Source organism: Salmo salar, chromosome ssa10, assembly GCF_905237065.1.
Source record: "Salmo salar chromosome ssa10, Ssal_v3.1, whole genome shotgun sequence".
Classification (NCBI taxonomy): Eukaryota; Metazoa; Chordata; class Actinopteri; order Salmoniformes; family Salmonidae; genus Salmo; species Salmo salar.
This window is the reverse complement of record NC_059451.1, coordinates 10,963,648-10,988,152: the sequence shown is the minus strand read 5'-3', so window position 1 is coordinate 10,988,152 and position 24,505 is coordinate 10,963,648. Positions and strand designations below refer to the sequence as shown.

Below are 24,505 nucleotides of genomic sequence, written 5' to 3'. Positions count from 1 at the left end.
TGGGGAGACCCACTGAAGGCCTGGTCCTGGGAGGTGGCACAGGATGAACCAGGATGGGGAGACCCACTGGAGGCCTGGTCCGAGGAGGTGGCACAGGACGGACCAGGATGGGGAGACCCACTGGAGGCCTGGTCCTGGGAGGTGGCACAGGATGAACCAGGATGGGGAGACCCACTGGAGGCCTGGTCCGAGGAGGTGGCACAGGACGGACCAGGATGGGGAGACCCACTGGAGGCCTGGTCCGAGGAGGTGGCACAGGACGGACCAGGATGGGGAGACCCACTGGAGGCCTGGTCCTGGGAGGTGGCACAGGATGAACCAGGATGGGGAGACCCACTGAAGGCCTGGTCCTGGGAGGTGGCACAGGACTCACCAGGCTGGGGAGACCCACTGAAGGCCTGGTCCTGGGAGGTGGCACAGGATGAACCAGGATGGGGAGACCCACTGAAGGCCTGGTCCTGGGAGGTGGCACAGGACTCACCAGGCTGGGGAGACCCACTGAAGGCCTGGTCCTGGGAGGTGGCACAGGACGGACCAGGATGGGGAGACCCACTGGAGGCCTGGTCCTGGGAGGTGGCACAGGATGAACCAGGATGGGGAGACCCACTGAAGGCCTGGTCCTGGGAGGTGGCACAGGATGAACCAGGATGGGGAGACCCACTGGAGGCCTGGTCCGAGGAGGAGGCACAGGATAAACCGGGCTGTGGGGGAGCACTGGAGTTCTGGTACGGACACTCTTTACCCACACTCCAGGCTGAATGCCCACTTTGGCCCGGCACGGGCGGAGAGCAGGCATTGGGCGAACTGGACCCTCCCAGCGCTCTGGAGACACAGTGCGCAACGCCGGCGCAGGATAACCTGGACCGAGGAGGCGCACTGGAGACCAGACGCGCTGAGCTGGCACCATCCGCCCTGGCTCGATGCCTGCACTCGCATGGCACTTGCGGGGGCTGGTATGTAGCGCACCGGGCTTTGAACGCAGCACTGGGGACACCGTGCGCTCCACAGCATAACACGGTGTCTTACCAGTACCACGCTGCTTCCGGTAAGCACGGGGAGTTGGCTTAGGTCTACCACCTGACTCCGCCAATCTCCCCGTGTGCCCCCCAAAAAAAATTGTGGGGCTGCCTCCCGTGTCCGTTGCGCTCCCTCTCCTCATACCAGCGCCTCTCAGCTCTCGCCGCCTCGATCTCCCACTGTGGGCGGCGATAATCGCCAGCTTGAGTCCATGGTCCTTTCCCGTCCAGGATTTCCTCCCAAGTCCATGACTCCAGATAGCTTTTCTCCTGGTGCCTCTCCTTGTGCTGCTCCTTCCTCTGCTGCTTGGTCCGTTGTTGGTGGGTAATTCTGTCACGTTCCTCGTATTCTCCCTCATCGGAAGATATGTCGAAATCACTCGATGACCAATACGCAGCAGGTTGACTGTTCCACATCATATTTATTTTAGATGGAAACGACAAAACAAAATAAACACGCAGAGGAGAAAGGTGACAGTTTCACAGGTGAAACGAAACACAGTGCAAAATTACAATTACCCACAAAAATCAAACACAAACACACCCCACTATATGGGACTCTCAATCAAAGGCAGATAGACAACACCTGCCTTCAACTGAGAGTCCCAACCCCAATTAACCCAACAGACATACACTCACCAAACTCCACATAGAAATACCTAACCTAGAACCTACCCCAACACTCACAACCCCACTATACCATAACCAAACATAACTGCCACGTCCTGACCAAATATAATACAAAAAAACCTAAGTATATGGTCAGGACGTGACATCAGCAGAGAAAACATCCCTCTGTCCATCTCTCACCCACCCCATCCTCCCCCTCTCATCCTCCCTGAGTGGCTGGGCTGAAATGTGTACGCCAAGCCCAGCTCCCTCCAGCTCCATCTCTCTCCAGCCCCCCTCAGAAAGTGCCTGGGAGACTGGAATGTACCTTTATTTAACCAGGCAAGTCAATTAAGAATAAATTGTTATTTACAATGACGGCCTGGCAAGAGGCAAAAGGCCTCCTGTGGGGACGGGGCTGGGATAAAAAAAAAGATAGAGAATGGTTTGGCCAACTCAGTGGACCTGATTGGTTTATTACTTGGTGTAAAGTTTGGCTAAATGGATCCTGTGTCGGCTGCAACTGGACGATCCGGGCTAAATTGAAAGATCAGTGTCTCCGGGATTGGTTTTACAAGGGGATAAGTGCTCAATTGTTTGATTGCCCCTGTGACTCTCTGAGTTGAGATCAGACCTTCTGTTTTTCTCTCTTCAGTTCAGTGCTCTCTTTTTTAACCCTTCTTTAGCTGAGTATCTCCCTCTTTGCCCGTCATCTCGTTTTTTTCCCATCCATATCTGGAGGTGACCAAGCGGATAGACTGTACTGTTACACTAAACCTGCTCTGAAAGGAAAAGGAAAGTGGCGGATAAGGGTGGTTCCCATGGAAACGGGGCTCAGTGACGGCCCCTCGGAGGGCCAAGCACATTAATTGTGCTTTTTCTGTATTAGGCTCCCCGTTAGCTGCTGCCAAGGCAGCCACTACTCTTCCTGGGGTCCAAGCAGAAACAAAACAACACATCAATACCTCTCACAAAGACAAGCAGTGACGCAGTCAATCTCTCCTCTGCTATTGAGCCTGGAGAGATTGACATGCGTGTTCTTGATATTAGCCCTCTGTGCATATTTAAGGGCCAGCTGTGCTGCTCTGTTGTGGGACAACTGTAATTTGCCTATGTCCTTCTTTACACCACTTGACAATATAACTGGGCGGTAGTCCAGGTGGGATAAAACAAAGTCCTGTAGGACTTGTTTGGTTGATTGTGATGTCAAGAAAGCAAAGCAGCGCTTTATCACGGACAGACCTCTCCCCATCTTAGTAACCAGTTTACAATGTAGGGTTACACCAAGCAGGTTAGTCTCCTCAACTTGCTCATTTGCCACATTATTCATTACTAGATTTAAATGAGGGTTTAGTAAATGATTTGTCCCAAATATAATGTCTTTCGTTTTTATATATTTAGGATAAGCGTATTATTAGCCACCCATTCCAAAACGGACTGCTCTTTGTTAAGGGTTGCAGTGATTCTTACTTAGCCATCTGATTCAATGAAGGACGGAGCCGAGTTCACCTTTTGGCCCAAAATTTAATTTAAGGTACTCCAAAGCTTTTTAGTATCATCCTAGTACAGTTTATTTGTCTTTAGTCATATGATTTTACATTATATCAACCATTTCACACATATAATCCAGATACTGGCTGTTAGCACTTGGTGGTCTATAGAAACTTCCCACAAGAATTGACTTTAGGTGAGGCAGGTGAGCCTGTTGCCATATTATACTTCAACAGCATTTGACATGAGATCCTCTCTAAGCATTACAGGAACGTGATTCCGAATATATACAGCAACACCTCCCCCATTGGCATTCCTGTCTCTTCTATAGATGTTATAACCATGTGTTGCTACCACTGTATCATCAAATGAATGATCTAAGTGAGTTTCAGATATAGCCTGTATATGAATGTTATCTGATGTTAGTAAGTTATTGATTTCATAAACCTTGTTTCTCAGGTTACATATGTTAATGTAGGCTATTTTTTTTTAGTCCTTTTCAGGGTTGCTTGTTTGTTTTTGGTGCTTTCCTGGGAAGCTTATCGGAGGCAGACATGACAGTGATATTTACATTTGAGCTGATAGTACAGGATGATCTGCCCACAGTGGGCTTCCTACTATGGCAAACAGACTCAGTGCTAACAGTGCAATTCAGGTCCATAGGCAAATGATTACTGCTGACAATAGCTGTCAGATTGACAAATGTATTCAGGGTAGTTAGAGGAACATAAATTAGGTTACTTATATTGACCGCACTACCGTGTCTATGAGAGGTTATATGCCTTTCATGTCCTCTGTTGATGATTATGACAGGGAGGACTGGAACACTAATTGACCCAGGCCGTCAGGCTTTAAAACAGTTTGCAATGTTGCTGGAGATAAACCTGGAACCCCTGTGGTTAGGTTGAAAACTGTCTCTTTTAAAGAGTGCTGGTTGCACCCACAGCAAGTCAAAATTGTCACCAAAGGAGACATTGTTGTTGCAAAGTTATTTTAGGTACACGTTTAGGGCCACGAGGCGACTGAAACGTTCCCGAACCCCTTCGATAGCACGGGAGAGGGTCAGACATAATTATTTTCTTCCCTGTGCTAACGAGGGTGTTTAAAATGATTTTGTAGTCTTCCCTCAGTTCCTTAGATCACCTAAAGTGAAGGTCGTTACAACCAACGTGCGTGACGATGTTGCCAATATTAGAGTCGTTGGCCAGAACCGTGGGTAGGAGGGAGTTGATTCGGACACTGGCTCCTGGGTGACAGTGGACCTTAGTCGGTCCACAGACCGTTGGCAGGCCGAAATGTCTCACCATTGAGCTGCCAACAATGACAGTAGTCGTGATGGTTGTGAATGAATTAGGGGGAGGCGGGAGAGGGAGACTATGGGCCACCGTCCTCCAGAATAAACACGAGCCACTACCCAGGTGACTGATGCTGTACAACACAGAGGTCACACCAACTACCAAGTTCTGGCAGAACTGATAGGCCTTCAGTTCCCACACAGGACGCCATTTCGCTGCACATGATGTGTGGAGGGGAGTGGGAGAAGGGACGGGTTTCGATATCTCCTTGATAATCTCAGTATTTCACCCTCATGTACCCCCGCTCTGAGAATTCCCATAAAGGCTTACATAACAACGGCATTATTGCACAATACAACAAGCCACGGGAAGCACTTATTCCTACCTGCTCTGCCATGAAATATATTATATCCTACCTGCTCTGCCATGAAATATACTATATCCGGTGTTCCAGACACTATATCTCTGGAAGGAACATAGAATGAGAGAAAGGGAGACAGAAACACAAAAGAGAGACGGAGTGAGTAGGAGAAAAGAGAGTAAAGGAGAAAGGAATGGAGATGCTATCCGGACAGCTTTTCCTTGATTACAGAGCTTCTGTTCTAGAGCGCTGACTCAGCCTGACTGGCTTCATAGTAGCAGCTGTTAATATTTAAAGAAGCCTCTGCATTCTCTGCCTTAAAGGGCATGCTGCACGCAACTCACTGTTGCTATAGCCCTGCCCCGCCGCCTCATCCTGCTCCTCGGCTGGCACCCGCTCCCTCCGCCAGGCACTGCCGTTGGCACTGGACCATGCAAAATGAACATCTGTTCCCTGAGTGCGCTGTTTGCCTTTTCTCCCCTCTCCCTCTGCTCCCTCTTCATCGACTTCGCACTGAGATACTTGTCCAACACTAACCAACGCTCATCCGCATCAGGAGATGAGTGGACTGAACGGAACAGAAGCGTCTTTTTTTACAGAGCCGCTGGATGCTAAATTAGCACGGTGCGGATGGTGGTAATTAAAAGCAATGTTGACTTCTGTTGGGTTTTTGGTCGTTTCTGAACTGAACGTCTCCGAACAAGTTATATTGGGTAATTTACTGTAAGTGTGGGAGTTAATGGGAGGGTTTGTTTTTATGTCCTTGTCCTATTTATTTTTTTCCCAATTTACTTCGTTGTTGTTTCTGGCATGTGCACTGTTGACTGAGTGAAAGTTAAACCACTGTGGCCAATTCTTCCGTTGAGGACCGGTCTTCCCAGGAAATTATGTTGAAATTGAAGCCTGGCTTCTTTGCTTTTAAAAGGAAGGGGCAGCCACATAAATATCCCCACCTGTGACTATCACAAAGGGAATGTCCTCTCTTTCCCTCTGGCTTTTTGTCATTCTGGGCACATCCTCTCACGCTTGTCGTGTTTTTAAACCATTTATTTATTCAACCGCTCCAACCGTCCTCCCAAGCAAGGATCCACTCCCCATGACACCCCTATTGCCTCCCACCCTGTTATTAGATGCTTAATTGCACAAAGCCAATGGCCCTAGAGGGAAATGTGGCCAATGTCACCCCCAATCCTTCACAATTATCATCTGACTCATTTTGGGTTTCAAAACCGTTCAGCTGATTGTGCTGTGTATGGTTGGGTTGATCGGGGATACAGGCCTTTGCAAGACGATGGCCTCTGCAAGGCGATGGCCCTTGCTGTCTTTTGCTGTCTTTGGAGAGGTTCAGCGGGGAGCTCAATGCTCTAAGCTCAAATCATGGCTGTTTTGGCTCCGGCTGCAGAATGGGCTTAGAGAGGGCTCTCTGAAAAGGCCTCTCTCTTTCAGGTGAATGAAGTCTTCTCATGCAGCCTCGCTGGCCGTGTGCCTCCAAGCTTGCATTGTTGTATGGAGAATGAACAGGCATGATTTGGAATTCCTTTTGTGTGTTTTATACTGTTTAAAGCATTTGTTATTGACTGGGGGGTGTCAACAATTCAACTGAAATTCTACCCCTTGAAACACAGATATAGGTAATAAGGCCAATTCTGCAGTAAATAGTTCTGTGTATTTGGCCTACTAATCAAAAGGAAGTTGCTTAATTGGCAAAACTGCAGCATTGCGGTGTGTAATGTAAATTCAAGCCCATGCCGTGAGGTGCCCCCTGCCGAATGTAACTTGACTGGTCGACGTCGTCTCTCAGAGAACAGGCATTTCTTCTAATGGCCCGGCCTCATCTCCTGTCTCCCCTGGAGTTCCCCTGTCTAACCCTGGGCCACTCAGGAACCCGGGCGAGCTGGCATGCTGGGTGAAACTTCACTACTTCACTGGCTGAAACAGAGTAGAGCTTTTTTTCTCTCAAATTTGGTACTGCCACCTCGCAGGCAGGAGATGGGTTGGGGCTGTCCTGGGCAATTACTTCTCTCTTGTCTTTTGCTGAGGTAGGGAGAGGGGCGGCCTGTGTTAGCCTGTGTTGGACTCAGCTGTGAAGTGTGAAAGCTGCTGAACATAGCCTCTGGCCCTCAGAGCCTTTGACATAAAGGCTTTCGGGTGTCAGTACTGGTGGTCAGGCTGTAGTGCTGTATCTCAAAGTGCTGTATGGGGTATAAAGTTCAGTTCAATTGAGGTTGTTGGGAGAAAGAGGAAGTGCGATGAGAGTTAAAAGTAGGGAAATGTGAAGACCTTTGGCAATTTAGTCCACCCTGTTTTCCTGGATTCTCACTTCTCTGGCACCCAATAGCATTCACTGAAGCAAGTCCACATTTAGGCTTCAGACGTGACAAATGTGTAGCCCCAGAGGGTATAGCTGTGGTTGTTATTGGACGTGGCTCTCGAAAAAAACCCTGCTACTGGGCTGCCGTTACAGTGGTTGGAACACACTGCTTGTGGCAAAGGCTACTTACAGTTTGGCCAGTTGCGATGATAGCTTTACAAGTGCGGCCTAATAAGGTTGTATACTGGGTTTACAGGGATCTGGACAGTGTCTGTGGAACACTCACAGCACCGCTTCATATGCCAGAGGAAAGTTATCTTCACAGTGAGGGAACTGTTTAATTGGCGAGCACAAGAGTTGAAAAGCTGTTGAGGCCACAGACAGTCAATCAGAATGGAAGCGTAAACCGCTCTCCTAAAACAGACACACTGGGTCACCCCTGCAACCGTTATGTTCAAAAAGCTGATCCAAACTTGTTCAACTGCAATCTGGAGCGGCTCCAAACTTTTTTCTCCGTTTTGAGATTTGGATGTAAATTCCACTCTTGGTCCCGCGGTAAGCATGAAGAATTTCAGGGCGGCAGCGTAACCTAGGGGTTAGAGCGTTGGTCAAGTAACTGAAAGGTTGCAAGATCAAATCCCCGAGCTGACAAGATACAGAATCTGTCGTTCTGCCCCTGAACAAGGTAGTTAGTCCACTGTTCCTAGACCATCATTGAAAATAAGAATTTGTTCTTAACTGACTTGCCTAGTTAAACAAAGGTTAACCTCTCTCTCTCTCCCACGGTTCACACTATTCAACAGCCAGTGAAAAATCAGAGCGCCAAATTCAAAACCGCAAAATGTCATAATTCAAAGTTCTCAAACATATGACCATTTTAAAGGTACACGTCTCCTTAATGTAACCACATTGTCCGATTTCAAAAAGGCTTTATGGCGAAAGCATGAAGTTAGATTATATTAGGACAGTTCCAACACAAGAAAAAGCACACAGCCATTTTTCTAGCAAGGACAGGCGTCACAAAAAACAGAAAACCAGCTAAAATTATGCACTAACCTTTGACGATCTTCATCAGATGACACTCCTAGGACATCATGTTACACAATACATGCATTTTTTGTTCGATAAAGTTCATATTTATATCCATAAACCCCATTTTACATTGGCGCATGATGTTCAGAAAATATTTTGCCTCCAATACTTCCGGTGAATCAGCACAACAATTTACAAAAATACTCACCATAAACGTTGATAAAATATTAAACTGTTATTCAACGAATTATAGATGAACATTTCAAAAATTCTTCACGAGGAAAGCACACTTTGCAATAATCTCAGTACTGCGCTCAGAGAAATACACTAGGCAATACAGATACCCGCCATTTTGGAGTCATCTAAAATCATAAATAGCATTACAAATATTCACTTACCTTTGATGATCTTCATCAGAAGGCACTTCCAGGAATCCCAGGTCCACAATAAATGTTGTTTTGTTCGATAAAGTCCATAATTTATGTCCAAATAGCTCCTTGTTGTTAGCACGTTCAGTTAGCTACTCCAAATGTAGGAAGCGCGTGGAAAATGTCATGACGAAAAGTAAAAAAAGTTATATTTACGTTCGTTCAAACATGTCAAACGTTGTATAGCATCAATCTTTAGGGCCTTTTTCACTTAGAACTTCAATAATATTCCAACCGGACGATTACAATGTCTTGAAAAACGTTTTGGAACACAGCTAACTCTCACGTGAACCCGCGCCAATGAACGCCAGTACTTTCCTGAGTCAACAACTTCCAACTTCCTCTGTTCGCTCTCTGTTCATCATAGACGCCTCAAACAACTTTCTAAAGACTATTGACATCTAGTGGAAGCCTTAGGAAGTGCAAAATGAACCCTAAGTCACTGTGTGTTTGATAGGCAATGACTTGAAAGGACTACAAGCACCAGAATTCCCACTTCCTGGTTAGATTTTTCTCAGGTTTTTGCCTGCCATATGAGTTCTGTTATACTCACAAACATCATTCAAACAGTTTTAGAAACTTCAGAGTGTTTTCTATCCAAATCTACTAATAATATGCATATTCTAGTTCCTGGGCCCGAGTAGTAGGCCGTTTAATTTGGGTACGTTTTTCATCCGGCCGTGAAAATACTGCCCCCTACCCTAGAGAGGTTAAATTATTATATATTTTTTTAAATACCAATAGGTACCGGTCATCTCTCAGAGCATGCAGACTGTGAAAATGCAGTGCACTGGGAAGGAGAGGTTGAGCGCATGCTGCATAATACCCATTATCTACCTGAGATTGGAGTCCGAAGGTGAGCACAACTAAGAGCCCGTGATTAGTTTTCCTATGCTGCTTCTCTCCCCTCTCCCCTTGTGGCGGTCCATGCTGACACAGGCGCAGCCAAAAACGACACTACCCAGGACCCCCTGAAAGACCTGTGCCCGCTTCTGCCATCCCCCTACCTTTCCCCCACAAACAATCTTCAGCCTCACCAGCCGACACTTCTCTCTCTCTCTCTCTCTCTCTCTCTCTCTCTCCACTGTTCCCCGGGCGCCGAAGACGTTGATGTCGATTAAGGCAGCCCAGGGGTTGGGTTAACCTCTCTAGGGTCGGCGGGACGAAATCGTCCCACCTACTCAACAGCCAGTTGAATCCCGTGGCGCGTTATTCAAATACCTTAGAAATGCTATTACTTCAATTTCTCAAACATATGACTATTTTACACCATTTTAAAGACAAGACTCTCATTAATCTAACCACACTGTCCGATTTCAAAAAGGCTTTACAACGAAAGCAAAACATTAGATTATGTCAGCAGAGTACCCAGCCAGAAATAATCAGACACCCATTTTTCAAGCTAGCATATAATGTCACATAAACCCAAACCACAGCTAAATGCAGCACTAACCTTTGATGATCTTCATCAGATGACAACCCTAGGACATTATGTTATACAATACATGCATGTTTTGTTCAATCAAGTTCATATTTATATCAAAAAACAGCTTTTTACATTAGCATGTGACGTTCAGAAGTAGCATACCCCCCGCAAACTTCCGGTGTATTTACTAAATTACTCACGATAAACGTTCACAAAAACATAACAATTATTTTAAGAATTATAGATACAGAACTCCTCTATGCACCGCTATGTTCGATTTTAAAATAGCTTTTCGGTGAAAGCACATTTTGCAATATTCTCAGTAGATAGCCCGGCATCACAGGGCTAGCTATTTAGACACCCACCAAGTTTAGCACTCACCAAAATCAGATTTACTATAAGAAAAATGTTATTACCTTTGCTGTCTTCGTCAGAATGCACTCCCAGGACTTCTACTTCAATAACAAATGTTGGTTTGGTTCAAAATAATCCATAGTTATATCCAAATATCCTCTGTTTTGTTCGTGCGTTCCAGACACTATCCGAATGGTGACGCGCACGACGCATTTCGTGACAAAAAAATTCTAAATATTCCATTACCGTACTTCGAAGCATGTCAACCGCTGTTTAAAATCAATTTTTATGCCATTTTTCTCATAAAAAAGCGATAATATTCCGACCGGGAAAGCGTGTTTAGGTTCAAAGACGAAAGAAAATAAAACATGGGGTCGTCTCGTGCACGCGCCTCAGCCCATTGTCCTCTGATAGAGCACTTACCAAAAGCGCTAATGTTTTTCAGCCAGTGGCTGGAATTACATCATTCAGCTTTTTCCCGCCTTCTGAGAGCCTATGGGAGCCGTAGGAAGTGTCACGTTACAGCAAAGATCCTCAGTCTTCAATAAACAGAGTCAAGAAGCTCAAGGAATGGTCAGAGAGGGCACTTCCTGTACAGAATCTTCTCAGGTTTTTGCCTGCCATATGAGTTCTGTTATACTCACAGACACCATTCAAACAGTTTTAGAAACTTTAGGGTGTTTTCTATCCAAAGCCAATAATTATATTCTAGTTTCTGGGCAGTAGTAATAACCAGATTAAATTGGGTACGTTTTTTATCCGGCCGTGTAAATACTGCCCCCTACCCCCAACAGGTTAAATGCGGAAGACACATTTCAGTTGAATGCATTCAGTTGTACAACTGACTAGGTATCCCCCTTTCCCCTTTCTTTCTCTCTTTCTAAATTGAATTACATTAAATTCAAATTGCTTTATTGGCATTATGTAACAAAGTACATATTGCCCCAGCGTACTTTGGAAATTAAGTTATTCATTTACAATATAATTAAAATAATAATAATAGTAATCAAGATTGTCAACGGGACAACCGGTAACAACAATAATCAAGTGTAAAGGACTGTGTGCCGGTGTCTTAGCTAGCTAGCTAGCTAGCAGCTTCAATGGCAGTGGGCACGGCATGTAGTAAGTGACGCATAGTGAGCACAGCATGTAGTGGGAGCGGCATATAGTAAATGCGGTCTGCAGATGGACCCTTCTCCCTAGCCTGCTTCAGTGGTCTTGTTGCTATGGTTACCACCCGTAAACAGTTGGAGCTAGTTAGTAAGCTAACTAACAAATTTGATCTTAGCTAGCTAGCCTGATTAAGATCGCTCTTTTAACTCACACTCTGTCAATCTTTTCCTCTTGTGTTGATCTTCAGTTGTCCATCTCCGGAGTCCGAACAGCTGGGGCTGCAGAATAGTTAAATGTCTATTTATTCAAAGGCTATGGTAATACTGAGGCTTTTCTCTCTCTCTTTCTCTCTCTCTTTCTCTCTCTTTTTCTCTCTCTCTCTCGCTCTCTCTCTCTCTGTGTCCCTGCAACCCCAGCACTCATCCCTCCCTCGCCCTCTCTACCCTATCTTCCTCCACAGTCTCTCTGTGATATTAATGTACAGCCTTTTGTAAAGCCCCATTGCTGGCTGTGGCGAGGGGTAATCAGTTAACCTGATTATGCCACTGATGAAATTAAATCATTTCGGTAAGTGAAAATAATAATATGAGTAATAAGTGCGGGGGATGGAGGTTCACCGATGGCATTTGCTGCAGTCCCTGGCAGTGCTGGGAAAGTGTTTTTTTTCCCCAACCCCTTTCGGGATGGTAATAGATGGAGCTTTGATGCCAGCCTATCAGAAAGGGTGACATCATTTGCTTCAATAGCTACTCTGTCAAGTTGCATTTTACACCTGTCCGCTCTGATTCACAAGTCCAGGTCAGGAGAAGTGGAGTGATTTTAATGTTAGTAACGGGATTTATTTGGGTGTAAAAACTCCCATCTCAAGATGACCATCTCATGTGGACCCGTAGCTCGCAGAAAACGAGAAAGGGGACATGACAGCAGGCATGAGTCCACAGATGTAGTGTCATCATGCGGTTGCTAAGCTTACCTATCAGATTAAAGGCTTTGCACCTGTCTCTTGCGTAATGACATTAAAGAGCGCAGCACAATTAAAGACAATTATGGATAATGAGCACCAACCCTGCTTTGCGCCGCCACTTTGCTGGGTCCTCAGCCAGCTGTTGGATGGCGTAGATAACATATGTAATCCAACATTGTGATCGTCATAATGACACCATTTTCAGACGCACAGCCTCTGAGGATGGCCAGGGTCAGATTAAGCTGCCCAGATACCAATTCCTCTGCAAGAGCACCAACACGTAATTGCAAGGCACTGCCAATTTCAAGCATCAATTGGACACGTGTTTTCTAAAAGCGACAGTAAACAAAAGCCCTCTACAAATATGGGGGCGAAAACTGGTTTGCATGCTGGGTAAAGTATGCTTTCAACGTCCCCCCTCTCCTGCGAAAGCCAATGTAACCGCTGAGTGATCTGGGATATTTTTAGTGTAATGGATAAGGTTCGTTTGAAATCTCTCCAATTAAGGATTGGTGTGGGGGTTAGTGCATTAGCCGTAGCCCTAAAACATAAACAGGCATGGCAGGACTGCAGAGCTGACCCAGGCGGGGGTGTACTTGCTACCTGTGTAAAAATCCAGTGGCAGCGTGACTGACGAACGCATGATGATGAGCGTTCGGACACCCTTCTGGCGAATTAAACAATGGCTTTGCAACTGACCGATCGGGTTGCAGCAGGGCTGATTTGATTTGTTCCGGAGAGTTGTCATTGCGGAGAACACTGGTCATACACATATATAATCGATGCCAGTCCTAGGACGCCCTCAGGGAAACTCTGGGTACAATCAACTCTCGTCATTGTCTGCTCTCCCTCTCTCTCTCTCTCTCTTTCTGTCTTTTCTTTTCCTTTTCTCAGGCTGGCTGACCCTGAACTAACATTATTTTTTTTAAACAGTGATTTATTTATTCTTGCATGGCAGGTTCTATCGGCAGGGGAGATTGTATCCAACACCATTCCTGGGGAAGCTAATAGCTTCCGCATGGTATTTACCAAGGAGGGGGATTTTTAGGCTGCTGTCTCCGATCTGGGAACAGCGGGTAATGATAGTGTAATTGCTCTGCGATTCCTCCACTCTAGCACTTTTTGTTGTCTGACTCCTCGTTCATTCCTTTACCCACCCTCCGCCACTCCGAGCTCCTCTAGACATCTCTGCACTGATGCCTGCATCCCTCGCCCAATTTAATTATACTCAAACCAAATTACTCATCGTATGTTCTCGCGGCTTCATTTACTACTAGATGTGGTTAGAGAAGTTGCTCTCCCACTTCCAGGGCGTTGAAGCGAACTTAATGGGATGTAAAGCGTGGATGGATGCTCAACGTCACACATCTCCGAGAGCCTCCTGGAGAAGTGGGACAGCACAGCCTGCCTCTTGTGGGGAAAACACAGGTCTGTCCTGCCAGTATAACCGGAGGGGATAGCGGAGTCCCACAACTCTTAACGCGTCTAACACATAGTATATTGATGTCACAGAGGGACTAGTAGAGAGAGAGAGAGTAAGGGAGACTCACACAGCTCTGTCCCATCGTCAAGTGTGGGATGAAATATACAGGCTCGCTGCAGCGTTCAGCCCTCAGGGGAACCGCAGTACAAAGAGATTATACATCAGCATTCGTTAATAATCGATGGAGAGGATTCGGCATGGAGCCTAAAACAGCACAAATGCCTTTCATTCTTTTGAACCAAATACTGAAATATTTAGTCTTCTCTGCTGGTGTCAGTACCCATGCTTGGAAGTCTGTGAGGGGGTTCTACTTTAGAGGCCTCTCGCTCATGCTTTCTCTCTCTTGTCTGTTTCTCACTTATCTTCGCTCTCTTTCTCTCTAACCTCACTTTTTCCCTGATTCTCTGACTTACTCTCAGATAATCTCTCTCTCTTATTCTCCCTGGATAGCTGCTTACCCCTGCTTGTACCACTCTTCTCCGTGACTCAAACTAAACTGACTGGCCTTATTTCCTCATTCAAGCGGTCTCCAGGAGTTGACCTGCCCGTCATGATGTCTGGCAGTTCATGTAAGGTCATTGTCCGTACTCTGAAGACAAGAGATTACCTCTGCTGTTTTTCCTTCACAGCTGGCTCAGTAGCCGGAGGCGTCTGATGCATATTACACCGCAGGGGGTAGTCCCAGGTTCTCAATGCCCAACCGTGAGTCACAACTCAGCTCTTCTGAAGACGCTCCAGAGCCCATGTCCATGTCCAGAAGACTAGCAACAATGGGAGATTCCCCATTCTAATAACACTTAGCATTAAATGCGCTGCTAGTTATGAACCTCTAACTAGCCCCTCGTTGCTTGATGGCGCTAAATTGGTTCAGCGTGCATGACCAAGTACTACAGTAATTGCTAAATTGCCACAGTGTAAAACAACTGAATGGCTAATTAGCCTGCTAGTGCTGTATGTGTTCCCTCCCTGTTTGAAAGTGCGCTTTGACTAGCATTACTAGTGTTTGTTTATGGAAAGACCAGTGATGATAGACAAGGCACTTCTCTAATCGTAGCCTTGAGTGTTGTTGTGTCCTGGAGTGTGGTTGGGGTGGGCTTGGTGGTACACAACGGGCACAAGCTGTTGTTTATATTTGTTTGAATACTCACTCACAGGTACTTGAAATTCAGGCTGGGTATTCTGTATTCTAATTGGTCAGCTGTGTTTGAGTGGGCTGCTGCATCTCCTCAGATTGGCTCAGCCCAGTATACCCATTTAGAATGAGGAAGTAGGAAGTAGGAGGCAGATATTTCTGGGATTACAAAACATTTGCCTGTCAGGTTTGCTTTTTCCCTCCTCGGGAGTCGGGGTTCCAGTGTCTCCCGTCCCCTGGTGAGTAAGGCCGGGACTTCTTGGGCCTCAGAGGAGTGTAGTGTTGTGGGCTATTAATTATGATCCTAATATGCTCTATTGGTTTATCAGAGTTGATCTGTCTCTGCGCCGAGCGTAATCCCAAACTCTAGAGGTGCAGCTGTCTGCCGTTGTTCTGATTAGGATATTCGGTGACTGAAGCGTGAATGGCCACTGTCCTTTAGGCCTGTGATAAAGCATATTAGAGGATACAGTTAGGGTGCTGATCTGTCATCAGGTTATACAACAAAAGTATATATTTATTTATTTATTTATTTTTTTTAAATATCCTTCATGCTATTTTCTTCCCTATGTGTAAGTAGAGGTATGTGGATTAAGCTGTGTTAGAATGGGTACAGTGATCTCTCATGGAAGACAGCCTCCATTTGAATTAGTCACATTAAAGCAGCACATTTATTGCTTTAACCAACTACCTAAGAGTGTTGATAAACGATAGTCATTTGGTACTCTTACTTAGACTCCCTATGGAGTAGTGCTGCTACAGTAGCGATGTAGCTAGTCAATTCATTTAACCAATATACATAACCATGTCTCTTTCCTTTGTCCCCTCTACAGAGGACTTGCTCCCGACAGGATTCCCCAATATAGACATGGGTCCCCAGCTCAAAGTGGTGGAGCGCACACGGACGGCCACCATGCTTTGTGCAGCCAGCGGCAACCCCGATCCAGAAATCACCTGGTTCAAGGACTTCCTGCCCATAGACCCCAATGCAAGTAACGGGCGAATCAAACAGCTGCGCTCAGGTAAGGAAGTGATGCACTTTTTGCTGCCCTCTTATTCTGCTTGACTTTCTATGTCCTGTTGCTTAGCTACACCTTCAGCTGCCCCGATTGATTTTGAAGGATTTTGAAATGGTACAAAAAAAAGTGAGCGCACACGATTCAGTTTGTGAGCGCTGTAGCTTAGCCCTGAAACGTTATGATTGATACGCGATGACTGGCAGGATGATTTTGGCTTGATACTGTTCAATACCTCTGATCGAGGGCAGGACCCACTCATAAAGGATTCACTAGGACTCAGAAATGTGTCATAGAGAGAGAAAGAGAGGCTTGGTCTAGATGTCACCGCCACAATACTGTAAGAGATGCTACCATTGATTAAACTTTATTGAGAGACCCAGTAAATAAAAAGTATAATTATATACCTAATTAAATGACAGCCCAAGAGCGACCCCAGGCAACAGGGGGTAGATATTGTGGGTCGATGATTTGTCACCATCAGAAAAATCCAATGCATCCCATTTGATTTGCAGCTGCTAATGTAAAAGGGTGGACAACACTAAATAAAGAGTCTGTTGCAATCGAGTTCTTGCCCTATTTATGGTCCCTGCGAACTGCACATATAAATACTTCATTTGTATCCACTTTTAAGGCTGGCTAGGTTTGACCGAAATAGAAAACTGCAGTTTTTATGGACCTTTTGACTCTTAGAAATGTAGCAAACAACAAATGCCTGTTTTCTATGACCTTTGGCCCGCAAGACGTTGTAGCTGAAAATATACACTTCAATTTCACCACAAGAAATCCCATGGTGTCAAAAGAAAGTGTTAGCTCACTTAGATGATGTTGTACAACTTTCCAAGTGCTCCGTGTCTTGGTGTTAGCGGACGGGGTTTACCCTGTGGGGCTATCAGGAGCTTGCCGAGTGCTTTGGAGTGCCGAGGTTGTGTGCAAAATACTCTTGACTACCCTATCTGAGGACAGCAGTCCACTGTAGGGGATTCCTAGGAAGCAAGTTTTTTTCCTTAACTTATGTTAATGTTTAGGGTCTAGAGCTAGAGCTCGTTTTAGCACACAGTCAGGGCTCTAACCATAGGAGGCATATTCATTGAGCCTCATTTTTCGATTGTACGGACAAACATGCATACTGAAACATGATTAGGCTTGACATCCTGAGATGTTTTGTGTGTTTGCACCTTTTTGCTCATAGTGAGGCTCAAAGAGTTTCAAAGGAAGGTGGGTGCGGTGGGTTGGTACAGTATTTTCGTCTCATGAGCTGTCTGATATTGTACACATCTACCCCATGTTTGCGTCTCTCACTTGTCTCTCTGTTTCACAATGTCTTTACTTTTCTCTGCACGTCTGCTTTTTGCACTGAGAGCGGATTGCCTCGCTGTATCTCTGTGTGTGTTATGTCTGTCTGTCTGTTGAAACGATGATGTGTCACTCTGAATACACATCATGCAGACTTCAACAACCTCCATTTGACCTTCAGCTGACCCACAACAGTTCTCACCACTAAACAATAACAATAACAATAACAAAACGGGACAACAAAATAACTAATTCAACCAAATAACTCATTCTCTAACCTGAAGTTGAACACTATTCGATAATTAAAGTGTCTAAAATGTAAAAATGTATTCCAATTTTATAAGCACGTACAAATACATTGGTTAATACTTTGTCCCTGATATGCATCACAGATTTTTTACCTCCTGGCATTTTACAATGAATAAGGCATTTGGCAAATTACGTTTTGTCAAGTAACAACCCTAAGTAATAAAGCCAGAAGAATTAAATAAAATGTAATTAAATACAATTTTAACATTTTAGATTGTAAATACGGCACAGTTTTACACACAGGTAAAGAAGTGCTACATTTACTCAATGCTAACATCTTTACTACCTGAACACCTGCGTGAATAGGACATTTTGTGTGAAAAATGTCATGTAATATTTGCCTTCTCGGGTAGTAAAAGACCCACCTAAACAGTGTCATTCCAGAACTCTATGTGGTACTACTCCCAGAGTAAAACCAAACCGTAAAATAAATTGTTCTGTTTTTCCTTCTTTCTGTTTGTTTTTCTGTTCCCCTTATAATTTCCAGAAGCCTTTGGTAAGTGTCTAAGTCCACAAGCCCCCCCCCCATGTCCTCGAAGCAGATGGCATTTTATAGTTTTAAAATGCATGCCACACATCCTCTCCTCCACCTTCTTCTTCCCCATCTTCTTCTCTCTGTCCTTTTCCTACCCTCCCTTTTTTACTTTTTCTCTATTCCCTCCCACTAATGTGAACCGTCTTTGGCTCCCAGATTTGAGTAGAAAGGTGAAACAAGGACAGGAACCTGGGTGGGGTGTGTGTTTGTGTGTCCCACACACTTCTCACCCTCTACTTAAAAACAGTACTATGTTGGCCAAGCTACTCTCACCACCTCTGTCATATGGTTCTATGTAGACAGTTCCAAATGCTGTGTTGTAGAAGTTTGACTCTATTACTGTGTAGGACAATGAGACGAGTGTACTAGTCTAAAAATATTAAGATGACGTATAAATCCAGTGTTTTAGGGATAGACAAATATTACATTTGTCCCACCAACACGCACACACACACACGCACATACAACACACACACACACACACACACACACACACACACACACACACACACACACACACACACATGAGAAAGCACACAGTCGAGGGCTTCAGTGACCCTGTCTAAAAAGGCTTGGAAAGTGTAGTGGTGACGGGGTGATTTGGAGTTCTTTCCAGGTTTTGGGGGCGTTGCAGGAGCGTTGTGTGGCTGAACCTTCCAGCCCCCACGCTGTGGCCAGCTCGACCTTCCCTTCTGAGCCAAATATTTTCTGCTGCCCAGTACTCCCCCACGGTCTGTTAAAACTCAAACTAAAGCTTTGTAGCCCTTTTTTGTGTTTGTTTTTTACAACATTTCTACACTTCTGATTTTATCAGAGGCCTGCGTTTTATATAACTCTATTATATTTTGGGGCAAATTAAAGGGCGTTTCAAATTCATGCCTAGTTGTCTGGTATAAAGGCCTATTCTAGCGATGATAGCTTTGGGGCCCGACTTTGTTGGAGATGGCTTGCTGTTGTTACTGGAGACCCCAGTCCACCAGCAAGCTGAATTTATGCTGATGAGCAAAGGCCTGTGCACCCAAACCCCCTCAGCTGCGATCATTTCCAGTCAAGCAGCTGAACTCTCATCTTTAATTCCCCTTTTCAAAAGGAACGGAGCAGACGCTTCAAACGCTCAAGGTAGAAGAAATACTTCAATATTGTTTCTCTCTTGAGGTGTGAGAGATGCGTTTCGGATTCCATCTTTGTTCAGTGAAGTTCGGAGGTTGGTGCTTTCTTCTCCGCGAGTACGCCATGCCTCTCTCCATTTGTTTGAAGCCGAGGCATTCATTAACTTTTCGTTTTGGTGCCAGGCATTTCTTCGTCAGTGATATATGGAAACATATCCAGGTGTGTGTACAGCACTCCTGACACTGCCGGCAGTGCCCTTGGAGACATGCATTTTTAAAAGCCGAGGAAGAAAGCTGGAAAAGTTCCCATGGTGGTTAAACTTCCTGAATAGGGGCTGTCTTTTTTTTTTGCCTTTGTGTGATCTGGTTGCTGGTTGGCTGTTGCTGTAGCCACTTGATTTAGCTGCAGGCAGACTTGACCCAGGGGCGATTCTGGGATTGATGGGTCCCACAATGTGGATTGGGGGTGGGGGTGGGGTGTACTGAGCGTTCAGCAGCTTACTCTTACCCCCGTCCCTCACAAACACACGCTACCATCCCAGTATCACACGCCACTGTGTTTACCATGTACACCCCACATCTTAAAAAGATGGCGTTATAGCCAGATAAAAAACATGAGCTGCATTTGGACGCAGCTCGTGTAGTGTTGAGCCTCTGGAGACAGTGCTGACTGCTGTGCTGGCAGAGCTGTGATATTTGCATGCGGAATCCCCGAGGTGAGTTCCTCCGGAGGTGTGAAGGAGGCCTGACATTTCTCTCCCATCCCCATGGCTCCCGACCCCAGGCCCTCGCTGGCCTTGTCAGGCTGGGCAGATTAGCGAGAGAGAAGCGAGGGAGAGAAAGAGGGAGCGAGAGTAACGTGGGATGCGTACATATTCTTAAAGAATGAGGTCTCTATTTAGTCTCTTTGCAGCAATGGTTTGGCATATGACAGGTTTGGCATATGACCTGAATCTCGCCCCAAGATACTGGACGGTTCGGCGCTACAAGCCTGCTGTGGACTTTTTTCTACACACACATACACATGCTGAAAAACGAATGTGCAGACACACATCATAGAAACAAATGGTGGGCAAGCACAGATGCACTAAACATCACAGAACATCATCCATGGGCAGGGATAGAACAGTAGGAGCTGGCATGATTCAGTCAGACAGATGTACAGATGTGGTGGCGACCAGGTGTTGTAACATCCAGGGTGCCAGGAGCCCAGAGGGGTCTCCATGGACACGAAAAGGTCATCCAGACATCCGGGGGGGTCAAACCCTGGCACTTGGCCCAACCAGCCCACCGCACCCCACACCTCTTTCCACTCCAACCCAGATGGGCTAGGTGTCCAGATTGGCATTGCCTCTGGACACCTAGCCACATCCACAACAATCCTTTTTTGCTCCACATGTAGGATTTTACACACACGGTTTGAGGCATTATGCAGAGTCAATGATGCCACTGCTGGCTATTGCACAGAAGGTCATTGGCCGTTAAGGTACATTTAAGTCACTCTGACCTTAAGCCGATCTAGCCACAGTTCACCGGAGCTTAAAATCAGAGTTTATGACTTGCGTGTATATACTGTAATAATACAGGTGGATCTGGATTGGTGCCACGCACACAGACTGATTTTCATCGTCCTTAGTGGTCAAGCTCAACCAGAGCCCTTCGGTGTTCAATTTACATATGCATTGGCATTGTAAATGCATAGTTAGTCTCTTGACCACTGACATTTTCGATTTTTCCAAATTTTCAGAGATTAACAAGTCATTCCTTCACTTAGGCTCTGAGAGAAGAATAAACCTTATAGTTAGTCTTTTTTATTTCCCTGTTTCCTTTCTGCTCCCTTTTCTTTACTTTCAGATATGTTCTGTGAAAATGAAAATTACATTGTAGGTTTTGATGTTTCTTTCAGACCAAATTGCTTTGAACTTCACAACTAATTTTCTATGCACTCCTTTGTTAAATCTTCCTATCCCCTCTTTTTTACTCAGGATCCACAGTTGACAATCCTTTCTTTACAAACATACTTTATTAACCTTAACCTAACCTAACCTAACCTAACCAAACCTAACCTTAACCAAACCTAACCCTCACCTAACCAAACCTGAACTAGTAACTTCTTACTCCTAACTAAAGTTCTGACTTCACCGGAGAACAAATAAATCCACAAGCTTCCTGCTACCCTTAAACTCTAACTCTAACAACTTAACATACCCAAACCCTGTCCCCCTTTCTGTGTTGTTGGATATCTCTTATATGAGCATTTTAAAAAGATTAAATGTTTTGCCAGATTTTCGAGGAACCTGCAAGTGATATATTTCTGGGACTGTAACATCCATGGAGAATCGAAAACCATGCAAAACATCCAAGCTCAACACTCAAACCTCCCCACTGCTGGAAGAACAAAGGAGCACTCTGTACCCAGAGCAGGAACAGTAGCCCTAAAACAGAAGCCATTATAAATCACGTCTGTGGTTCCAACATTGCGGTGGCTTCCTTACAGCATAGTCTCGCCTCAGACTTAGCTTCGCTGACCAGCTATGAAAGACAGAGGGTAGTTTTTGTGTCTGCGATTCTAGCTCCCTGTAGTCACACTGGCACACAGGCCATGGCTGTAGTGTCAGCCACAACAGGCTGCATTAACCTTTGACCCCTGCGCTGTGTGCTGCAGGCCTGGGCGCTAAATAGGGCACCTCCACTGGGCTGGCGCCGCCCTGGTGGCACTCTCAGGGGGTAGCTCAGGGCAGAACACTGTCAGTCTGCTGTTCTGACTCATCCAGAGAGGGAGGGAGATAGAGATACTGGAGAAAGAGGGAGCAAGAGTGGCACAAAAAAAGAGGAAGAGCATTGAAGAGAAGGGAAGGCGAAAGTGTGAGAGGAAAAGGAGCACGAAAAAAAGAGATACAATGGCAGAGACTAAAAAGAGTAGTAAGAGAGTAAGAAAGAAAGACTGGAGTTAGGTTGGCTCTCTTTTCCCACTCACGTCTCTGTTCAAGGGGGACCTACTGTACGTTAGGTAGCAGCTCAGAACCCCAGGAGAGCCACGCTACCCTCCCAATTAGGTGCCAAACCCAATGCTCATTACAGTTCCAATCCTCTGCCCAGCCTCTCTTCTACAGAGTGTGGGTAGTCTGGTAGGAGTAACAGAGCTGTCAACTGTTTGGCTTCCCAACCCAAGGTCACTTAGCTGGGAAAAGGCTTTACGTGATCTTAGCAGGCATGTCGACTTAAGGCCAATCCTATTTCGACTTGCCTTATCAGTGGGAATAGTGGCAATGATAAAACACACACGCCAAGACCCCAAGCTTCTCTCTGAACTCAGGCACTGCATTGTGTTCCCCCCTTAATATGGCTGAGGAGAAGAGAGGGAGAGGAGGAGATAAGGGACAAGAGTGTGCCCGCCATACTAACTCCCTGTTCCTTTGTGAGACCAGCAGTGGGAGGTCTTTCCAGTCCCAATGAATTTGAAAGTTCCCTTGACAAGAAACTCTTAAACACTTTGATAATTACGGCCAATTAGCAAGGAACTGGTCGATTCACCAAACAAATAACTCCTGGCTCCTACTAATGTTAATCTTGAACTAAACTGTTGTCTTCTTCGTTTTGTATCTCTTCTTCCAGAGGGTACCCCCATCCGAGGTAAGACTTTAACTAACAACAAAACTGAACCTTAACCTCTAATCTAACCAGACTTAACCACCCCTATTCAAATGAAGTGACTAAACTGAGTGAGCTCCTTCTCCAAAGAAATCAAGCCTTTTTATATGTCCAGCTAACATTCATATTTTGTCCTTTGTGTCTTTGTCTATGTGTGTATGTGTCTGTGTTTTTCCCCTTTTGTGTTTCATTCCATCCTTAGCGTATTTAATGTGTGTCTGTGTGTGTTCTGTGTTTGTTAACCCTTCAATGTGAGAACTACCGATGCAATTTCAATCTGGTGTTGGAGTTGGGGGGTTATTAGGGGTGGTTTGTTTGCTTTTGCCTCTGACATTTCAAATGTTTGGAGACGGCGGGGTGGGTTTTGGGAAGTATTTGTTGATCTTACCAGGCTAATGAATGCTGGGTAAACTGTATCCCCTCCGTCAGCCCTGATATCCTCTCCCGTTGCAGTTGCGGCCGGGGCGATGACCACATTACGTATGTTAATGTTCCGCCCAGCTGCCGCCTCCTTATGAGTCCTGGCAGGAGACGCTCCCGGAATGTCGGAGTAACTTGCATAAATTACGTTTGATTTCCATCCCCTGCTGCTGCACTGTGGTGCGGCTTAGGAACATGAAGTGGAGTACGGGAATAGGCACTGGGCATTTCTAAAATGGCTGTGGCCACTGCATTAAACAGCATATGAGATGCATTGTCCAAACCAAATGACAGGCTATAAGGGAGAGGATGTGACGGTTGAATGGAACACAGGAAATTGTGGGAAATTATTGCTACCATGGCTGCGGTGACTGATATGGAAGGTCAAAGTCCACATTGGATTATTCCTATACCCTCTGCCATTCTTGATCATCCAGCTGGGCCACACTTGACACACTATCTCCTAAAGGTTGATCTTTGTGCTCTATTGTTTTAAAGTGATCTTAACTGTGTTTGAAATAAAATGGCTTCCTTTACAGGGGTAAGCAGGTAGGTAAACGCCTAATTTCTCTGTCAGTATTTCACCTCATATTTTGGGGGATTGGGCCAATAGGGGCAGGCAGGGATGGGTGGTTAGGATGTTATTATGATCAACAAGTTCATCTTTTTGTTTGAGGAGTGATACTAGTATTCATCAGTTAAAGATCTTTGCCTATCTTTTTATTACCATACATGAGTGAGCCCATAGACAATAAACAAAATCCAACTACACCACGATCCCCAGTACATGAAGGAGAAATCCTTGAACCAAGCAAGCAGAGCCTTGTCCGTAAACCAGCGAACAACCATATCCATATTGTCTGGCATAAAAAGGTCCCCTTAAAAAGCGAGCGTGGGGAACAAAAGCGAGCGTGACTTATGAACTTTTCATTTGCATAATGAGATTAGCGATCCACAACAGACAGTTCCCTCACTATCGGAGCTCTACTGGAAGCTCCACTGAAACCAGTCCCAGAGACCTGAACTGGGTTGGTGATGGCAGAGGGATAGAGGGGGTGGGTGTCTGTCCCCCTATCCCAGATGATTTATAGGGACATGGGTGGTTTGTGGATGCATCAAAGCAAAAGGGATGGTGGGAACTAGGCAGAACCAAA

The 24,505-nt window shown here is 45.5% G+C and overlaps 1 protein-coding gene across 32 annotated transcripts in view; it reads left to right on the top strand.

The window, feature by feature from the left end:
- Nucleotides 1-24,505, top strand: part of LOC106613507 (receptor-type tyrosine-protein phosphatase S) — a 282,372-nt gene that overhangs the window by 156,199 nt on the left and 101,668 nt on the right. For 21 of the 32 annotated variants that reach the window (XM_014215826.2, XM_014215825.2, XM_014215827.2 and 18 more), the window contains 3 exons: nucleotides 15,849-16,037; nucleotides 18,124-18,132; nucleotides 22,896-22,913. In XM_014215826.2, the coding sequence (XP_014071301.1) occupies nucleotides 15,849-16,037; nucleotides 18,124-18,132; nucleotides 22,896-22,913 (216 nt within the window). The remainder of the gene's footprint in view (nucleotides 1-15,848; nucleotides 16,038-18,123; nucleotides 18,133-22,895; nucleotides 22,914-24,505) is intronic. The other 11 variants (XM_045687319.1, XM_045687313.1, XM_045687314.1 and 8 more) reach the window with 1 other exon arrangement.